This window comes from Haliaeetus albicilla, chromosome 2 (genome assembly GCF_947461875.1).
Source record: "Haliaeetus albicilla chromosome 2, bHalAlb1.1, whole genome shotgun sequence".
NCBI classification, from domain to species: Eukaryota; Metazoa; Chordata; class Aves; order Accipitriformes; family Accipitridae; genus Haliaeetus; species Haliaeetus albicilla.
Genome location: NC_091484.1, coordinates 54,590,096 through 54,603,642, shown reverse-complemented (window position 1 = coordinate 54,603,642; position 13,547 = coordinate 54,590,096). Strand labels below are relative to the sequence as shown.

At 38.7% G+C, this 13,547-nt stretch overlaps 1 protein-coding gene across 2 annotated transcripts in view; it reads right to left on the bottom strand.

Moving 5' to 3' along the window:
* CDK6 (cyclin dependent kinase 6) overlaps positions 1-13,547 on the bottom strand; it is a 140,961-nt gene that overhangs the window by 103,853 nt on the left and 23,561 nt on the right. For both annotated transcript variants that reach the window (XM_069775039.1, XM_069775036.1), the window contains exon 3: positions 5,155-5,290. In XM_069775039.1, coding sequence (XP_069631140.1) covers positions 5,155-5,290 — 136 coding nt within the window. The remainder of the gene's footprint in view (positions 1-5,154; positions 5,291-13,547) is intronic.

The window sequence follows — 13,547 nt, the reverse complement described above, 5'->3', positions numbered from 1 at the left end:
GCCCCTTCATTCAAATCAGGACTCCTCCTTGCCCCTTGGTCAGACCATACATTACTACCTGCACCACTGCACCAAAGGAGATGTGGCTGTGTCTCTATGTGCAGCACAGTATAGGAAAGAAATGACACCACCTGCAACATAGGGAACCACCACCCTTTGGAGAATATCCTCTTTTTAAGGTTTAGTTCCTTCAGAGCTGCCACTTGTGCAGGGCACCTGCTCTCCTGCTATCCTTCCATGCAGCGGTCCAACCCCTGGTAGTAGGATAACAGAGAAAAAATAAAAAATGTATCCCACAATAGTATGTCAGTTCAGTCCTTTTGTTTTTCATTTATTTATAGTGGCAACTCTTCTTTAATTCATAATACGGATTCAGAACAAGATTTATTGCAAACTACTCCACAAAGAACGAGATCCTTAGCAGCTGTAAATGGGCATCATTTCACTGAAGCTAATGGATTTACACCTCTTAGTATCAGCTGAGGTTCTGATCCATTATCTGTGGACTCTACATTCCTCACCAAGTTTTACTTCTTTCTTCACCACAAAAGTACTGACAGGAAAATGTTAGTAACAGCTCTTCTCTTAGTATCTTTCTTATTAATTTGAGTAGGCTCTTTTTTTAGTGACTTTTAACTTTGATGTTGTTAAATACGGCCACACTCTGAAGACTCTCAGTACTGGCGAATCTGTTTTCCTGGAATATCTTGTGTTGTTTTCAGAATTGCATGATTGTGTGACATCTGATCTACATCCCATACGTGATCGACTGAGTAGGTGCAACTGTGGCAGATGGCTGATGACTCACCTCTCAACACTGAACACTGGTTTGCTTTCTGAGAAGCAACATCTTCATATTAATTTTCAAAGTCTTGCAAAGATGTGACCAGTCTGCCTGGTTTGGTGGCAGATAATGTAAGTTACAGGAAATGCACAGGGATGCAACAACAACATTTATTCTAGGACTGGGGGTAATATTTAAAATTCAATTTATGGGCTACTATCAGATAACTCCACAAAAGGAAAATAGGTTCACTGCTGTACTTTGTAAATTTTAGGCATCTAAATAGCAAAATCTGGATCCCTGAATCAGATGGAGATCTAGGCTTCTTATGCAAAGGGGAAACAGAATAATATCCACAGAAGCCATTCACTTGGGTGAGGAATCAGGGAACACCAGAGAAAAGGATACTCCTTAAGCCCTCCTCTCTGTGACTTGGCTGCCCTGTTCCAGGCTGGGGGGAATACCATGAAGATTCACAGATAACAGACCTGGACAGAAGGACATTCCCAGCTCTTCTAACACCCCGTGATAGATAACATATGCACCTGCTATGCTGGAGACCTTTGTTCTGTTCCCTCCGCTGTTGACTGTCAGATTGAAACAGGCATGGCCCAGTTAGCATGTGTAGCTTGGGTAGGCTAAGTTCTCGTCAGTTGTAAGAAAACTATTGCTAGGAGCTGCAAGTATAATGACTTGCAAAGTTAACTTTGTTCATTACTAAAATTAAAGAACCTCGATAACAGTTTGTTATCCCCTCTCATTCTCACAGACTCCTTGGCCCAGCACAACAAGATGACTGGGGGGAACTCCAAAGAGCCATTCCTAAACCACTTACTTAATTTACAGCTCTATATACCACGCCATCACATGCATATATTCATTTAAAGCTAAATATTGTTATATACATTGCAATAGCTTAAACCAATAAACATCAACTTGTTTGCATGCACATAATTTACGTATTAAAAATGTAATTAGTGTTTTAACAACCATATCCATACCCAAATCCTTTATGATCAAAAAACCCATGCCTGTCTCACAAGCATCACACCAAAATGTGACCACCCAGCTTAAACATGCTTCAGTGCCAAAGACTAACATATCTAAATGCTTTAGTAGCCTGTTAACTATTTTTTTTTTTTTAAATCTTTCTGTGGCAGAGGCATGTCACTCCCATTTCCACTACTCTTATGTCAACTAACAAAAGTTCCTAATAAGCCAAGTCTCTTGGAGGCTCAACTGGTAACTCCATTAACATTACCAAAGACCTGTGCATGACTAACAAACAGCTGTGTCCTAAGGAAACTGAACTCATACCTTCCATTTCCACATAAACTGCCCTAAAGTTAAAGAGTATCCGAGGAAGAAAAGAAGGGAGGAGACGATGGGTAGAGAGGAAAGAAGGAAGATGTTGTCATTGCTGATTCTGATTCATCCCGTAATATTAATCAGGTCTGACAGAGAAAGCCAGCAAGGGTGAGCAGGACTATAATCCATTAGTTACAAAGACATATTAATTTGATTAAGGGCTTGAACATAGTTCCCTTTCAAAGGTGAATGCCATGTCCATGAGTATTTGGAGTGATGTTCTCCATCCCTCTAGCCCAAAGTATACTCCATTAAAAAATAATGGAAGTGCTTCAGCAGAAAAGATTTAAAATACCTCTGTCCAGAATAACCTAGAACTCAGTAGTCAGAGCTACAGCCACAGAAACAGACTACAGCTTTCATGCTCCTGGTGACAGGGAGGGGAAGTGAGCATGTCTGCCCTACATCCTGGGTCAGTATTCCCACTACCAGGCAATGCCTCAAAGGGGAACTGCCTCTATTCTATCATTTTATGGGCACCTGTGGGTATGTTCCTAAAATACCCTTTGGGATGACTCCTGCTGCAGGGCTTTAGACATTTGAAAGACATCTGCTTTTATTATCTGCTAAACATAAAGGAAATTCTTAAAATGGTACCAGTGTCACTGATACTCCTTGCCAGTTGGTAACTAAAAACCCCAGCATGCCCCAAACTAGCAAAAACTGAGTCTCCCACCCCAAAATAGTATGTAATGATGGTAGTTAATTCACACAGAAAAGATCTTTTGTGGCTGATACTTCTCTCATAGTAATTTTATGTCATTCAAGTTCCACTAACAACTGTTGAGTTTACACCATGGTGCCAAAGAGGTATATTAGATCCTTCAAGTTATCCAGAGCTTACTCGGCTCATTTGGCACCTCTGTGTTGCTGACACATGCAGAACTTTAACAGATGGTCTTACAATACTGGCAGTTGTTTTGTACTGTGCTAGTGGTGAGGGGAAATACTCCATGCAAATTGTCTGCAATTCTGGAAAATAAATGAAGTACAAATCCATATTAACCTCAAAAGCCAAACTATAAAAAGTCAGATTAGTCATTTGACGATGTATGTGCTCTGGGTTAAATGCTCAGTTGCTGCAAAATGGCAGTATTTCCCTACAGCCAGGAGGGTCTTTTGCTTCAGTTTCTACCAGGAATATCCATAAAGACTGTATCATTAGAAAGGTAATGAAACATATTAGGAATAAGTCTTGAGACCCTTCCTCATGTGATCAGCCCTGACTGTCAGCCAAAGTACCTCCATAAACTGGGTGTTTTCACATAAATAGTGAAGCAACAGGTTGCAAGTTAAATGAATCTCTCTTTTTTCCCATGCCAAACAGCATCAAGAAATAACACATCAGCTACTGTGCAAATGTTGAAATCAACAACAACCAAGTAAACAGCAATTTTACATTTTTCCTCACCCATTTAAAAAGAGCTGATTGTACCACAAGCTGAATTCTACACTCACTAATTTCACTGGCTGCAGTGGAACTTGCACTGTACATAAAAGACCAGAATTGCTCCTCCTTGTCTCTATGTGGCTAAATTTTTCTCTTTTATTGTGCCAAATTATCAGATATATCGACTGGATTGGACTAGTAAACCATGTATATTTCAATATATTTATTTAGATAATGTCAGTCACCTTGTACATTATTTTCACAATGCTGTTTACATTGAAATACAGTTCCCTTAGGTAGCTTCAAAGGCCTAGAAGGAAGTAGAACCCTAAAAACGTTATCATAAAAGAGTCTTTCAAATGCAAGAGGTACGTTCCAGTCTTCTGTTGGTACTGAATCAAAGCTGTATCCATTTTTTTAAAATGTTATTTTATCCATTAAGGTTGCTTAAAAAACATGGTTGCTGGAACTGACTGATGTTATGTATTTGTGACTTTGATACAAGTGAAAAGATCTTTATCACTTCTATGTCTAATTTTATACTGAAAGATCAAACAACTCCTAAGTTTGAAGCTGTTAACAAAAAAAATATTAAACCAACTAAATTTCAGATGGGTTTCATGTTTTCTTTTCCTCCCTCAGGAATTTTGCCAGACTAAAATGACACAACATACTTCCAGAAAGTAGTGATACAAATGCAAGATAATCCACCTCTGAAAGCATAAATTATTTCTCCTCATGAAAAAAAAGAAAAATCAAAAGAAATGTTAAACAGACACAGTCAAAATGTAGGAACATCAATCCCTCTGCTTCTCTTCCCAGGCGTAAACATTTTGTCAAACATTTCAAGCTATGATCCTCAATGTAACACTTCGCTATGAAATTCCCAGGAGAGGAGTTGATATATATATATATGTTAGTATCAATAATGCAAGCACACCCTGTCCTGGGAAGAAGTCCTCCCTTACAGATGCAGAATATGAGATAACATGATGGGAAAACTTCACGATCACTCTTCCAGTTACTGAGAACCTTCCCAGCTTCTAGAACAACTGGTCATGGCTACCCCCTTCCTTGAGCCCATCCTCTGCAGAGTTCACCACAGGTCCACAGTGAACATTTCCTGGCAAGAGGGACAAGAAGTGAAAGGAATATCTTGGGGAAACAAAAGGCAAAGGGAAGGCAATAGGAGCACAGGATTTATTTTATCCATTCTAACAATATCCAGCACTCTACCAGACACCTTCTAGGGAAGGTTAAAGTAGTCTTGGACTAAACAAAAATGGAATCATCTGCCTACAGCTGCAAGATAAGGTCATTATTAATGATTTGGAATGCTACATTTGGTAAAACAGTACAGATTCAGGGGATTTATAAACCTAAAAGAGGAAAAAAACCCCAAAACCAAGTGCAACACTTCCACAAAGAGATTACTTCTGTTAGTGAATACAGATCTTTGTGCTGCAATTCATGTCCCAAGCTGGGCATTACTCAATTTTGATATAACAAAATCCTATGGAATCAAAATGCAATTTGTCTTTGTGATTTATCTCTTTGCCCTTCCTATCCCTTATTTTCTGAAATAATATCAAAAATCTTTCTTCTTAAATACCTTTATAGTTTCAGTAGGCACTCCAGGCTCTGGAACTTTATCCAAGTAAGTAGTCAAATCTTGATCCACGTGTTCAAACACCAGTGTTAACTTGGTCTCTCTGTCTGTTCGTGACACGGTGCACACATCGAACAATCTGAGAGGAGGAAAAGAAAAGAGGAGGTAAAGTATACAGGAACCAATACAGACATACAATGCTTGCAGCTCATACATGTCTATTTAAATTTCTTACAGTGTATAGAATGGAAAAAAGAGCTTTCCAAAGGTAGAGCAATCTTTGAGGTCTTGATTCATCAGATAGCTACTGATACATCAATAATATAATATTTCTCTTTCATGTGCGGATTCTGAAATAGGATTAAGTATTAAGAATTCACCAGCTGTTCAAAGTAAAATAATTACATGAAAAGAAATTATTTTTTTGGACTAACTAGAGTTAGTACAGAAAATTACTTGATATTTATCTACATTCTATGTTGCAGTACTTACAGTCATATAAAAAAAAATGTGAGAAACATTTTTGAGAAAAAATATACAGGGTGCTTGCATGCACCTTCAGTTTCTTCCCACATAACTCCCATACTCTTGCAAGTTCCTGGACTCAAGGAATACCTTCAGAGTCAGGATACAGTCTGGAAGAAAGCTTTGTGCACAAGATGCCACTACTAAGAAAGCTTTCTTCTCTCATCACTTTCTGACATTCTTTTACTGAAATTTCTTTATCTTTTCACCTTGTTGCACAACATCAAATGCAAACTAATTTGCAAAGCTCTTCATAATGTCACATTCCTATCTGATGACTCTATTTTCTATTGTTTTCTCTTTTTAATTAGGATTTCTCTCATCTTCTCCACTTCATCTACCATATCAGCTTTAATCACTGTTTTATCTTTTTCACTAACGTCTGCCCATCCTTTTATGCTTCACACCTACACTCATACCAGTGACTTTCACTACACTTCCTCTAGTCCCGCTTGTACAAAATCACAATAGGAAACCGTCTTACAGATGGAAGGACACTTGTTGCCCACTCACATACTTCACCAATGTGTTTATTCATTTAGTTTTAAATTGTACAGATCAGATTGCCTTTCTCTCTGAAGCGAGGCAGAAAATCAATTGCTACTTTTATTAGGTGACAGTAGATTTGAAAAATGTATGAATACAGTTACTGAGAAAAAAGTCTATACAGTTAAACTGAGGAACCTATCATAGATAACAAACCATAGTGTTGATACTACTGCTTATTTTGGTCATCATAGCAGTCACATTGTTTTACTACGTGTATCTTTCATCCTCTTACTTAGAATAACTGCTTCCTTACTTTGTGCAAAGTGCAGGAGTTCTGATAATGTTATCAAGTAGTATTTTTGTTCTTTGTCCTAGGACTAAAGGCTTAATATGCAGGATCTGTAGACAACAGATCACGCACAAAGCCTTGGGGGTCACTGCTTTTTGAAGAGGACATCTGACAAACACGCTAGGAGAACACTTTGTAATGAGCTCTTACTTCTTACCTTAAATCTCAAAATATTTCACAAGAGAAGGGAAGATAAGAATTGGCACAACTGTCTGCGAAGACGGTAAGCCAGGTTTAAGAGACCAGTATGTTTCACTTGAGATGATACAGATTTAACATATTAAGGCTGTGGTCCCACTTTAACAGCATTTCCTAAATACTCTTTGGTCAGACACTTAAAAGTTGTTTATTAGCCACAGTGTTTTGAAAATGGATGCGTGCACATTCCTTTTAGCTTAAAGAAGATTTTCAGTGAGTAATAATTTGGGAACCAGAATTACAGAATATGGAGAGACTGTCACCCTACCTCTACTAGAAGACTAATCTGTACTTAATCTGTAATCATCATATGAACAAATATGAATTAAATTATTATGGTAACATAGTGACTGTAACAGCAAATGTCTCGACACATTTCTCATGAAGACAAATGCTGTTCTCTTTATGATTCCCTTAATGGGGTGTACACAGAAGTTAGATGTCCTGTACACAGTGAATCAATTTTGTGAAAAGTCACAAACCTTTCTGAAAAGTGAAATTGGCTGGTATTTGGCTGGAGGTTAATAATCTGCAATATATTTGTATAAATCAATGTGGAATGTAGCCGGACTGCCTATAACCCCAACACATGCAAATAGAGAGGAGCCAGACAGGTCTGAACATCTGAACATAAACACTGGAAAATATTTCCAACTGTATGATTCCTTTGTGTTGACCTACATTTACCTAAAAATGTTCTAAAACACCTTTTTTTGCCAGGTATCTAATACACTGGCAAAATTATCTTTTCAACTATAGCAGAATTATAATTCAAGAAAAAAAAAGGAAAAAAGATTCAACTGTATAGAATATAGAAGCAACACATAATTTCCAACTCAGTGTGGAGGGAAATGCAGATTCTCTGTTTAATTCTTCTGTATGTGGCTTATTTTGATCCTGGCATTTTCTGGCACAGCAAAATAAGGAACTGAGAGGAGCGCAATTCTAGTCACCTATTACTGAGTAATAATATTATCACTGAGTAATAATATTATCTTTCTTTTTTATACACCCTTTATGTGTAACTCTAAATGCTTTACTGTTAATAATAAAATCTCCAGATCCTGCACTGGGCTGGGTGAAAGCACATTGTGTTTACTCACAGAAAATACAGCTGCTGCTTTAGAAAGATAATAATTTGAAGCACAGCTTATATGAAGCCATGATATTACGAAAAGACAACATACGGCATTGCCCATGCTAATCGTTCTGGAAATAGATTGAGAAAAACACAGCCTCTTTATTTAGTAGTTTCCATCGGGATAAAACTACTTGTTATAAATTATATTTTTTTACATCCACTGTGACAAAATCATCCATAAAGCTGTCTTCTTTAGCTAGGAACATCTCTGCTGGCTACAGTGCACATCTCTCAAGCCATTTCCTCATGATTTTCTGTACGTGATGGGTTAGTTTTGCATGTGATTGCCTCTCTAGAATAGGCAACAGCAAAACACCTTTTATGTAAAGAGTTACTGTGTGGACACTGTCCTAAGTGAAGTAAATGTACCTCAATTAATACAGGATTTCCATACTGAATACTTTGTAAACACAAGCCCTGCCCTTCTATTGTACTTACAAAAGAAACGTTTGAATTATTTGATTAAAGTAAGATCCGCTATGGGAAATCCTGCAAGTATTTAACAAGATGTTTGGCTGAGAGTCATACACTGCCTGACGTGTTGATCTGAACTGGAGCATTGTTCAATAGACAGTTAGGGAATACCTGTGTTCTAATGCAGACATTTTTTCATGTTAACTGTACTAAAGTAAAAAAACCTTATCAGCTACAAATCTATGTCTCTGTTTTATTTTATGTGTCTAGTGCATCTTACTGTAACCTAGCAGAATACCTGCCTTCCTACAAAAATACTTTCATTTTTTTGAACACAGAAAACTAGATGATGCGTCTTGAAGTCTCCATAGCTTCTTAAAACATGTAATCTGACAAATGCAACTTCATTTCATCCTCATTTAACAATATACAGTCTGAATGCTTAATGCTTCTATAAGAAAACCCACAGTTATGCCAATTCCTTTGAAAACTATTGCATCTACTGACTGGTACTAATTTCGTAACTGCTTCTAGAAAGTCCTTAAATGTTACTGGACTTGCTTTTGAGATGCTCTGAAAACTGCTATAAAGTTACCCACTTTCAAGTGGAATAAATATTTTTTTCCCAAGAAAACTGAGATAATAGTGGTGGAGATCAAACCCATCAGCCCAAGCCACCTGCAAGAAATACCAAACAACAGATCTGACTGTAAGAACTGAAAAACTGTAGGACGTCAGTTGTCTTGGCTATTGTCAAACTGATGAGTAAGTACATCTGGAAAATTAGCCAGATCACAGTCAATGGGAAGACCAAAGAATTAGATACTTGCTGCCAATGCATCCAAAGGCTTATTGTTATTTTTACTGCAGTAGGACTAATCCAACATGAACACATATCCCTTTACTTTGCTGGTCACTCACAGCACTGAACAAAACCACAGTTCTTGCCCTCTAAAGTTTTTCAGTAACATGAATTTACTTTAATTTTCTTGGGAACAATGTCTTCCCAGGAAAAGTTACTTCCTAGCTTATGCATGACAGAAAGAGAACTGGAGCTATTGATTTATGAGTAGGAGAAATGTTTAAGAAGACTGTGGTGTGGCAAGTAGTGGCATAGTAAGATGCTACAGTTTTAAGGTTTCGTAAGCCTGGACAAAGACTCAGATGGAAAGAGTTTGGTGGTCTCAACCTAACTCCGAAAGGTATTTATCCACATGACAAAAAACCAGCACAGAATTTATGTATGATTGACAGTGTTTACACAAGCACCACAGGATTGGGATACCAAGGTCATGATTGAGGTTTATTGACAAATATATGGAGGGGAGCCTTAATGGCTTCTGCTTTCACTGCCTTTGGCTCAGGTTAATTCTGTGAGTCCATAATTTTCAAGGGCACAGAAAATTTCAGCCTCTCACACCTAACAGCAGAGAATGAGAATCAGGCATCCTTTGAATCCAAATTTCAGCAGCCTTTGACTATTCTGTTCCCTGGAAACCACTTAGCAGCAAGCCCTTCATTCACCCCAACTTCTTAAACTATGTCCTCCTTGAAAAAAACAGTTCTCCCCATACTTTTAATATTAGCTACCTTCTCCTTACTTGCTTTTGAAGAGGAAAAAGACTCTGCTAACAGAATCCAGCCTCTACTTGGAATCACATGTACCCAAAGTATTGTAACAATGGGGTTGTATTTCAGATGAAGAAGACAATAGCTGGGCAAGTGGGGTGGAACATGTGCCTTACGAGAACCATGTCCCACGTAGCAAAACAGGAAATAGAGCTTCACACTCTGAAATGTATGACAGAGCTCTTTCCCTTTGTTCAGGACATGCTGCTTTGTCTCATCTTAATCAGCAATCACCTACTCCTCCATGCCTCTGAAAGCTATCTATTTCAGACGTAGATTCTCCTTGCTCGAAGCAGCTTTAGTGAAGTACTTTTAGATGAAGAAAGAGCACATGCAGATGATCAGGCCACCAAATTCAAAGTATCTCATATTTTAAGTGCATTTTTTCTGGGATAACATTTGTAACACCACGTAGTAATGCAAGACCCAAGTTCGATTTTCAGAAGCATATGGGGTCTTCAGGAGCTTCCCAATGTGCTTGTCATGACAGCCGCAGCTGCAGCCATGTGCATCAATACTCAGGGTGTGCCTCCACAGGAGACTGCGACATAATGCAGACACTTAGACCGTGCTCAACTGACCCACCTCTGTACTGAAAATGTACAGCGTGACAGCACAGCACTGCCTGCAGCACGGTAAACTAACCACCATGAGCTCCATCCAGCAGCAGTCGGATGCCTAGAGTCAAACTCAATCAATTAAAATAAGCTTGGGTGTCTCTACACTGCTCATGACAACTTTACATCTCAAATCCTTATCCTCTACATTCCTACTGGGTTCTTGGAGTTTGTGAACATTTTCCTGCTTTGCTACCCTTCCAGGAAAGAGTAGCAGGATCTCTTCTTGTCTTCAGAAGAAACCTCTTTCAGGCAAATAGCAGAAAAGGGCAGAACATAACATCAGATAAAATAAATTATCTAGGACATGCAGATGTTATGCAGGTAGATGTTTTCAACTCTGCAGCCACTCATTCATTATCTGCTACGCACAGAGCAGAAAGAGCTACCACAAAGAAGCAATTGCGTGATGAAAGCAAGGCAGCAGAAAGTCCTATCCTGGAGACCTACTCCAGCAGAGCCCAGCCAATATTCTTGCTTATAGCCCACTCACCAGTGAGGTTTAAGAGAAGGAAGGGGATATTAGGATGACAAGGCAATCGTTCATCTGCAAGCTGAGCTTTGTGCTTTAATTTTTTCCAGTCTCTCTCCCTTTCTGACTTGGAAAAATTATTTTAAATGCTTAGCTGTATAAAAGACGTTTTTGTTCTTTAAGTGTGTGTGAGAAAGAGAGACAGAGAAAGTGACAGAGAAATAGATGCTCTTGAAAGCGAAGTAAATAGCACTGGCTAAAGTCCGATAGTGTGGGCTGACTGGGCAAGCTTTCAACACTCAGTACTGACTGCAGCCCTGACCTGCAACACCCCTGCTCTCCTGTGCTGGGCCCCAACTCGAGCAACGACGAGCCCTGGTGCCAGACTGAATGGGTTTGTGATGCAGACAAATGTCTGCTCTGATGAAACCACCAAAACTAATTTTCATTTTCAACAGAAGCCAAGATTTGTGCCCAAAAGATGAAAAGGCCAAGTACATTTACTCGCTGTGCCACCCAAGTCACTAAAAGATGGGTTTGTTAAAAAAGTTTTACTTCAAGGAAAAATATGCCTGACAACATTCTCTGCACCTCTCTTTGTTTATATCAGCATGCTGTCTTTTTTATCTCTCACACTGCCATTTCTTGTTCACCTTCTTTGTGAAGGGAGATTATTTTTAATAGGCAAGGACCAGAAATGGATCTGGTAAGGCTCAGCAATTTAAACAATATCCTGCCTTGTAGAACTTCACTTTCAGGACTCATCCTACAGTTCACCAGTTTTTTAAATACTTAACTCCTCACCAGTCCATTAACAGCTTCATCTCATTGCAATTGATTTTAAATCCAAACTGGCCACACACTGAGCAATTGCCATTACTGAGGGAAAATACCAGCCTGCTGGTGCCTACACTTACTCCTGTGCACTGCCATACCAAACAGACTGTCAGATTCTCTCTGTGAGGGACAGGCCAAGTCACCCTCAAATCAGAAAAATAATGTGGCCTGCTATGAAGATAGTCGCTGACAGATTGTTTAGGATCAGCAATAGCTGTCTGACCTATTCATAGTGCTCTCATGTGATCCTGGAGCAAGCAAATGTACACTGCCTTTCAGAGTCATGTACACTGCCGTTATACAGTACTCAGAGCTTACAATAAGCTTCCATAAGCTTCCAGTTCAGTGTACAAATTAAAGACGCTCCCATTCATTGGCAGTGCATGTGCATCTTTTATTAAGTGTTTTTGATTTTCTGTAGAATACTTTCCTCAGGGATAGCTGCATTCCTTTTTACATTCCTTAAGTTTCTCAGCATGTAAATAAAACTTATGTTTGAATATTTATTTTGTTTAATTTAAATGAAAGGAGCACAGAAGTTACTCTGGACTCCCAGCTATACCTGGTGCAAGATGGGATACAACAAAATCCAGTCTTTATTCATGTGTAGCTCAAAGTCAAACTGATTGTTACAGATGTCACCTTTCAGTTTACATTTTGAAATCATGCTTGTGCCAAAGCTACAGGATCTAAACCTGAGTTGATCATCTCTTTCCTAGATTTAAATAAAACCAACAAATCATCTTAGGAAGATTTTACAACAGTATAAATTATCATGCATTCTTTAGTAGCTTAATAATCTAATCTATTTACACTTGAGACTTAATGGTGATGCCAATATATAAAAAATAACAAAGTATTCACAGCAAAAAACCAAATATCCTGTTTGATACTCTTCACTATCTCATATAGTTTTTTAAATCCTTGCAATGCCACAGCAGTTCCTGAGGTGTTTAATTCAGCATTTTTTAAGTGGTAAGTAATTCCAATGCAAATTTGATTGCAAGCTCTTACTTTTTAGAGAGGTATGGGGAAACCTAAAAAACAAGCAAGTACTGTAGAAGATGACAGAAGAGGTCTACTGTTTTGATGCTTACCCTCAATTCAGGGACTGCTGCTCCTGAATGACCTCCAGGTTATTCTATACCACAATTCTACGGGGTGATGGTGGCTGTATGCAAAACTCAGGTTCTGTTTGAGTCTGAATTAACCTTCCAGCATACACTAAGCCCTCAGGAATACAGGCAACCACAGCTTGACTGACAGTACTTCTGAAGGGCAAATCCAGTTGCCAGAGCCATTGAACAAGCAAGGTAAGGAGGCTTGCTAAATGGTGCAAATACACCTGAGCCCTGATGATGTTGCTACCACTCCCTAGGAAGAAGGGCCAGTACTGGCAGCAGCTGAAAGGAGCCCAAAGCTGGTAGGGTGATGGTGATGAGGAGGGGAGAGAGACCACTAGATGCAAAATATCTTGCTGTGGTTCTTTTACTGGCATTAACAACAGCTTTGACTAAGACCCTCAGAAAAAGTATTGTTGTAGTGACTTGAGAGACACCAACACTGTGTTTCTCAAAGAAGGATCAGGAGCTGACTTTTAGAAAGGGATAACTTCCACAGTTCAACACCACTGTGAACTCCACTGCAAAAGCAAAAAAGCAGGAAAACAGAAGAAAAAAAAGCCTAAAGAAAAAAAAAGGCTAAATTGGCTAAAATTGACAATAC